The 7,671-nt window shown below is 42.3% G+C and overlaps 2 protein-coding genes across 2 annotated transcripts; both read left to right on the top strand.

The window, feature by feature from the left end:
• Nucleotides 1-337: 337 nt before the first annotated feature.
• Nucleotides 338-3,272, top strand: LOC308332967 (CCN family member 5-like; the record flags this gene model as incomplete). The annotated part of the gene is made up of 5 exons (XM_080789112.1): nt 338-414; nt 1,380-1,596; nt 1,961-2,212; nt 2,391-2,644; nt 2,991-3,272. Exons 1-5 carry the CDS (start codon nt 358-360, stop codon nt 3,270-3,272), a joined length of 1,062 nt encoding a protein of 353 aa, XP_080645238.1. The 5' UTR covers nt 338-357.
• A 615-nt stretch (nt 3,273-3,887) lies between these two features.
• LOC308324551 (P2Y purinoceptor 1-like) lies at nt 3,888-5,387 on the top strand. Its single transcript, XM_080776642.1, has one exon. The coding sequence runs from the start codon at nt 3,891-3,893 to the stop codon at nt 4,941-4,943; it is 1,053 nt and encodes a 350-aa protein (XP_080632768.1). The 5' UTR covers nt 3,888-3,890; the 3' UTR covers nt 4,944-5,387.
• The last annotated feature ends 2,284 nt before the right edge of the window (nt 5,388-7,671 follow it).

Genomic DNA, 7,671 nt, shown 5'->3' with positions numbered 1-7,671 from the left:
GTAGTTATTGGTGCTTTGTAAAGCTTATACAATATACATCACTAAAAACCAGGTCTGTTTATGCATGAGCTTTTGGTTTCAATGACCACAAGAAAGCCTTTCCAGGATCCTGAGCCAAAGGCACAGTGTAGTGGAGGAAATGGAGCAACAGGAGTGTGGAATTAGAACTATTTTTGATTCCTGTCCAATAAGTACTGTATTTACACTGCAGTCCATCGTCTGTGACATCATAAGCTAGACTTTTCTAAATAAATGGAAGGAGGCTGGCACATTACTAAGATCAGATTTAATAGCATCACCACCGTCCTGGGGAGATCAACAGTGGAGGAGAGAGTAAGAGAAAACTAACTGGCAATAATGGACAGTGGGTACTCTGTGCTGCTTGGCTTCTTACTCCTTTGTATCATCACTCAGGTGAGGGCTGGCAACGTTGATGTTCTATTCTTTTGGCCTATCAATTATTTTTGGCCTATCACTATTCTGAAACCTTTTAATAATTTCTGTATCGGAAATTATTGAATGTTTCTTTATCAGTATGATTGTATGTATGTATTACAATCTGGCAGTGCCAGATCAATATACAGTCCTCTATTGTCCTGCTATGATGGGAGTTGTTTGCAGAGTAAAATGGCATACCGTTGTCAGAGCTATAACTCAGACATTCTGAGACTTGACTGGTTGTTTGTACAAGACTACTAGGGTTGAGCGGTGCTGGTTAATTTCATAATATTAGTATATCCTAGTAAGTGCCTGGAGCTTATGGGTCTGACATTTGCTGGCTTCTGTGAACATGCCTACAGTTGGTGTATTGATAATTCTACATTAACATAAACACATCATACTGTACTGTGGAATATGAGTGACACAACATAATTTGGAAACGACCATCAGTGGGTCGGTGGACTTGTTTTATTCCACCTTAACTCTCTCTCTCTCAGATATTTGTCATAGAAGCTAAGTCAACATACGAAAATGTGTTAGCTAAAGCGCAATGTCACTTTGACCTTTAGATCATTCTGAGATAATAATAACACTTAACCGTGGGAATTACCTGCAAACATTAGATGTACAGTTCTCAAACAATAAAGGGAACCGATCGGACATGCGGGTGGACACAAGCTGCTCCTAATGCTTGCGGTTATGGTTAGGTTAGGGTTTGAGGTAAATTGTCGTTCTAATGACAGTCAGACCAATAGTATGTCGGAACTAAAGCCTGTACCCAATTTGCTACAGATGAAGAAAAAGCAGTTTGCATAGTGTGTCATACAGACTGTCTATAGCGAGGCAAAATACTTTTATGGCTGAAAATACACACTATACATAACTATACGCTACACACACAACAAGTTCTTATTGGCAAACATCTGACCATGTTTCAGGTGTGCTGCCAGTCTTGTGGCTGGCCGTGCCAGTGCACACAACCTGCCCCTCGCTGCCCTCCCACAGTCCCCCTGGTCCTGGATGGGTGTCGCTGCTGCCAGGTGTGTGCTGCACAGGAGGGTGAAGCCTGCACTGATAGGATGCCATGTGACAGCCAGAGAGGGTTGCAGTGTGACTACAGCGCCAGCTATCCCGAAGGTCCAGGAGAATGTGTGGGTGAGGGAAGACATTTATTTCCCATGGAGCTGTTGTAGGTTAGAGCCAGCGTTTCAGTGTTGGAAAATAATAATGTCGGTCTGCTTGAACATTTTTCTGTATAAAATAATAATAATAAATAAATAAAAAGGTTGACCTAACATATAATATCAACTCATGGACACTAATTAACGAAATAATAGTTATTCAATGTTATCAAACGTACCTGAATAATTAAGTTAATTACAACATTGCATGGTTAATAAGTCTCACTCTCATGGTCTCACTCTCACCTCGCCATGGATGTGGCACAGGGAATTCTCTATGACTCTCACCCACTTAGGTGAAAACATTTCCTCTCCACTCCCTTTCCTGCTGCGGTCAGGTCAGAATGCACTGGGTTGTGAACTGAACGGAATGAGGCTTGAGGAGGGCCAGACATTCCAGCCTTCATGTGCCCATCTGTGCCACTGCCTGGGTGGCGGAGTGACCTGTGTGCCCCTGTGCACCGATGACCTCCAGATGCCGCCTGCCAAGTTCTGCCCCAAGCCCCACCTTGTGCGCTTGTCAGGACAATGCTGTAAGGAGTGGATCTGCGATGGCTTGGACAACAGTATCTACCCAGACCCTTTGGGAGGTAAATGTGTAAATGTGTATCAGGTATAATGGCAAGAAACGTGTGATTGATTGACTGAAAACCTTATTAACAGTTTGTAGAATTGGTACAGTTCATTGAAAGTACATACATGATGGGCAACCAACTATAACTAAGGATGTCATATTAGGCTGACAGCTAACATTTTTGTCTTTTCCAGTGGAGAGGCCAGCAGAAAGAGTGGAGATGGCACGTCAGAACCATGGGGATGGACTGTCCAGCCAGTCTCTGAGCATCATATCCAATTGTAATGAGCAGACCACAGACTGGAGCCCCTGCTCCCACAGCTGTGGGCCAGGTGTCTCCACCCGCAGCTCAAACAAGAACTGGGCCTGCCGACTGAAGACTGAAACCAGGCTGTGCCAGGTCAGGCCATGCCAAGTCCTGTCCCAGGTGGCCCGCAGGCAGCAACCGGTCAGTCAGTGGGCAGAGGAGTCTGAACCTTGAATCACTTTGCAAACACTTGATGTTGATGGCTCAGCTTAGACGTAAATTAGATTACTTATAGGTGTACAACTGCGTCTCACCGAAAACAAGTGTTTTTCAAATGAAAAACATATGACTAAGTATAAATTAGTCGTTAGTGACTGATTATACCGTTAGTGAAACATTGATTATAAGGCACTTAAAGGCAGACAGGGGTTTTATATGGTAGGCTACCATGGTACCTTTATGATGCTATTAATCAAGGATCTGTAAAGCAAGGCATTAGGCATTAGTCACAAACCTGAAATGATTCTTTTTTTTAAATGCATCACAGGGATCAGGCACGTGCGAAAGCAGCTACAAATCGTCCATCTCCGTTCGCCTGGAGCATCAGGGCTGCTGGAGTACACAAGCCTTCCGTCCCAGGTTCTGTGTCCTGGCTTGTCCCAAGGGCCACTGCTGCAGGCCTTACCTCACTCGGACAGTGCGTGTGGTGTTCCACTGTCCCCAAAGCAGGCTCACCCACCACCAGGTCATGATGATTGAGTCCTGCTCCTGTAGCAGCTACAACTGTCCCCAGAAACGAGTGATCTGGAGGTCCTCATCCTGGTTGTAAAATGGACGTCCAGGTTGAAGACGCACGCATTAGGGCAGGTCCTGTCAGCCATGCAGGAAAAATGTGTGTGTGTGTGTGTGTGTGTGTGTGAGAGAGAGAGAGAGAGAGAGAGAGAGAGAGAAAGCTGTTAATATTATATTGCTGTCAAGGTCTTGGCTCTCTTTGCATTTTGTAATACAATACTGAAGCAGAAAATGACAACAATTAAATAGCAATACATAATGCCATATTACATGCCTAGTGTTTGTGTTGTGCATGGCTGTAGAATACATTGTCATGTATTTTTAGCATACTCTAAACATGTTCACTACAATAGTAGCTGGAAATAATAAAGTAAAATGGAAAAATTGGAAATGTTGCCTGCATTTTCACAATTGCTTATTGCACATTATTTTACCGGTAGTAAGTGGGCGGGTAAACCTTTGGTTTCATATTCAGAATGTAATTTTTTTCTGATAAGGAAACACACGCATAGAGAGAGAGAGAGAGAGAGAGAGAGAGAGAGAGAGAGAGAGAGAGAGCTCATGGGTATGTGCGCGCCGCGCGTTTGTTATTTTCTGTCAGTTTAGGCAGCTACTTCAGTCTGGACTCTTGACTGACGATTAAAAACGGAAGAAAATGTTAGAGAACGGAAGCCTATCGAACGTGACTGCATGTGAAGAGATTAATCTGACCTTTACGCACGCGTTTTTACCCGCGGTGTTTGTGGTTGTTTTCCTTGTCGGAACGATTTCCAATATCTGGGGGCTGAAATGTGTGTGTCAAAGATGGGAAAAGATGGGAAACATCAACATTTTCATGCTCAACCTCGGAATAGCAGACTTGCTGTACCTTTTCACGTTGCCGTTTTTGGTCTCCTATTACGCACTGGACCAAAAATGGATCTTTGGAGTAACATTCTGCAAAGTCACCAGGTTTTGCTTTAACCTCAATCTCTACGGCAGTATTGGTTTCCTGACGTGCATCAGCATCTACAGGTACCTGGGCATCGTTCACCCAATGACAACGAGGGGGAGAATCAGCAGTCTCCACTCTGTGGCAATAAGTGCCCTTGTCTGGTTCTTAGTATTCATCCAGATACTTCCAGATATGTTTTTTGACAAGGCTCCAAAAAATGCTTCAGCTGCATGCTTCGATACTACAGTAGACCAGCAGATCAAGCGCTACCTGCCATACAGCGTTGGATGGTCAATAACTGGATTTGTCATCCCATTGCTTATTATTTTAGCTTGCTATGGGCATATTATACTAGCCCTTACACAGGACAAATACAACACATCTGACAATAACGCTGATATGAAACAACGGTGTTTAAAGCTTGCTGTTATTTTGACAGTATTGTTCTCCATTTGCTTTATTCCTTATCACCTATTCAGAAATCTAAATCTAAAGACGAGGATTATGAAACTCGATGGGAAGTGCAATGCCACTTTTGATGACATCTACATTGCTCATCAGATTGGACGCGGTCTGGCAAGTCTAAACAGCGCAATTAATCCGTTGATATATTTAGTAGGAAATGATGATTTCCTCATGCGCTTTCAGAGGGCCAGCAAACAAGCCAGGCAATCTATTGCTGGATGGACAAGCGCAGTCATGTACCGCAAAGCAATGGAGGCCGAACTTTCACCTGGCATTCACACCAACTTGAATACTGAACTGCTCTTCTAGGCTCTAGCAGCCTGGCCTCGGAGACCGTAGGAAATGTTAGGCTGCAGGCGTTTTGTTTTCCTTTTGAAAACAAAACGCCTGCAGCCTAACATTTGCGTCATCTTCAAGGTTTGTTTATTGGCTGGCTTTTTCCATGGAAGGAAACATACCAGCCAGGACTTTGTTCTGATGATCTTTTGCAGTTCATGTCCATATTAGTTCAACAATCCATGTGCAACCCAGATTCGGCAGTCGGCACAAACAAGGGACTAAATTCATTCGCTCGATCCTATGCCAATAAAATGTGGAACGCCCTACCAACAGTCATTAAGACATGCGAAACCCTTGACTCCTTCAAAACCGCCCTCAAAGGGCACCTACGGACGACTGCAATTTGAAATTGGCCCCCGTAAAATCTGAATCCCCCACCCACCCCTTTCCCCCCTCACTGTTTCTTTCCCCTTTTTACCTTGATGATTTCCTGTTTTAACTATATAGTTGTGTATATTCGTACGTCTCTAATTGTTTTGATGAATTGAAAATGGTATAATTGTTTTTTGTTTTGTTTTTTCCTTTTGTTTTTTCCTTTGAGACTCTCATAACATCTACACTGAGTATTTATGAGCCGAAATGCAGCGCAGTTTCTGTTGCTTATTAATTATAAATAAAGTGTATGTGTATGACTGTGTATAGACTGTACAGATTAATGGTGATATTGACCAATTTAATGGACCAATATAATATCACCACCCAAAAATAGCAGCTTAGTTTGTGTTTTTGAAACATAAAAAAAACCCCATTTGAATAGTAACATTTCTAACTTTGATATACTATGAGCCCTAATAAATATGACTCAACTATTTAACAATACATATAAGTGGGCACACTATATTGTGTTTAGCCTCCATTTATTATATATTAAAAAGTCTCTATTATATTAAAAAGTCCTCAAAAAGAATTAAATCAATCAAGGTAGTCTTAGTTTTTTCTCCCTTGTACTGTTGCATTGGTCTATACTCTATACTGCATGTGTTTCAGACAAGGCAGGCTAGTCTGGACTGGAGTAAGTTAACTCATCTGCAACTGCAGAGCATGACCTGGTGTTTGACCTCATGGATATGCTTGTGCATGCTTGCACAAAAGGCCACTCAACTATCAAAATGTATAGTATCGGAAGTAGAGGATAATCATACAGTCAAAACCTGAATATTGCATGGCCATGAAAGCTGATTCAACCCATGTGACTCATTTTCACTACATCCATAATATCTGTCATTTTGACAGCTGGCTTGCAGAAACAAGCGAATACCGAATTCCACTTAAAAACAAAAACATGTAGAAACATGTGAGTGAGGACAAATTATATGAAGATAGGTTGAAAAGTGGTGAAGTGCTCCTTTAAGGGGGAATTTTTAGAGAGAGCAGGGGGAAAACACAGCAAACGTCTGTCCGGTCAGGAATCAAGCCAGGGACACGCTGAAGAAGGCATTTTGCGCCCATGTGGTATGAGGCCCTAACCATTTGGCTATTGGGTCACCCGCTGTATTTTATAATTGGATTTTCTTTCATTTCATTAGATATTGGTTGCTACATTTAGAATAGCCTAAAAATGAATATTCAGAATTGAAAGTTATGTCCTTTAATTGACATTTCTGTCCCTTCTGCCAACATCACACACATTTGACAGAATTCCCCTGAAGGCCAACACCACCTTCTGATTTCCTCAGCTTCTTAGGAAAGACAGATTTTTGTAGGAAAGCATGTTTAGATTCAAGAATAAATAAAACAATGATTGACTGTATTGATTCAATGCCCAATTGGTGTCTGTGTGTGAATTGGCAGCAATGGCAGCAAACCATATCATTTGTGGTCTTGGTGACAGGTGCATAGGAAAATAACCCTTGGGCTCGATGCTAAAAAAAAAAAAAAAAAAAGAAAAACAGAATCCACACATCTGTACTTGCATAACAACCTTTTCAGCCACAAGACCACCATCAGGCAACAAGTCATGCCTGATGAAGGTTCAGGATTCTGTTGTTATGTACTTTTTTGCCCTATTAACCTGTTTCCAGTGCCCCATAGCCTAAACAAGCACAAATGAAAATGGCAGATCTACAAGCTCACACTGTCTCACAGGGACACATTGTGAGGTTGTACATATGTTATTAAAAAGAATATTGAGAATAAATTGAAATGTTTAGGTTTTTTTTAACAACACAAATCTGGCTCCAACGGCCAGAAAACGCTTTGCCGACGCTGCAAGTTGCAGCTGCACGCGAGCTTCATTTTCATCCACCAGCTGTTTAAAACCCTGTAGTGATGCCTGCTCTAATTAAGCTGCATCTTCGTGACTCTACTGTGTGGGAGCACTGACAAGGAGCCCCAGTACATCTGGAGCTTCGCGCCAGATCAGTCTCTATCCTTTTAATACTCTATGGCTAAAGCGAGGGCGTTGCCATGTCAAGTGTATGCGAAGTTCGCTTAGCCAACTCAGGGCCGTTCGAGTTGCGACCCAATAGAGCGTCGCAGTCCCGCCCCCTTTCAGAACGACGAGTGGCCCAGGAAATGATTCTCCATTCATTTTCTCCATAGGCTTTTCAAAAAGTATTTATTTAGTATTTATTTAAAGACGGTTACGCCGCGGACAAAGCCAACTCGGATCATGACAAATCATGACAATAATTACAATGTTTTGGGCCGATCAAATAATTTGTAAGAAGAAAAACAAAACAAATAGTGTTGTATCCTG

Source organism: Protomyctophum bolini (genome assembly GCF_963924005.1).
Source record: "Protomyctophum bolini genome assembly, chromosome: 2".
Classification (NCBI taxonomy): domain Eukaryota; kingdom Metazoa; phylum Chordata; class Actinopteri; order Myctophiformes; family Myctophidae; genus Protomyctophum; species Protomyctophum bolini.
This window is presented reverse-complemented; position numbering and strand designations above follow the sequence as displayed.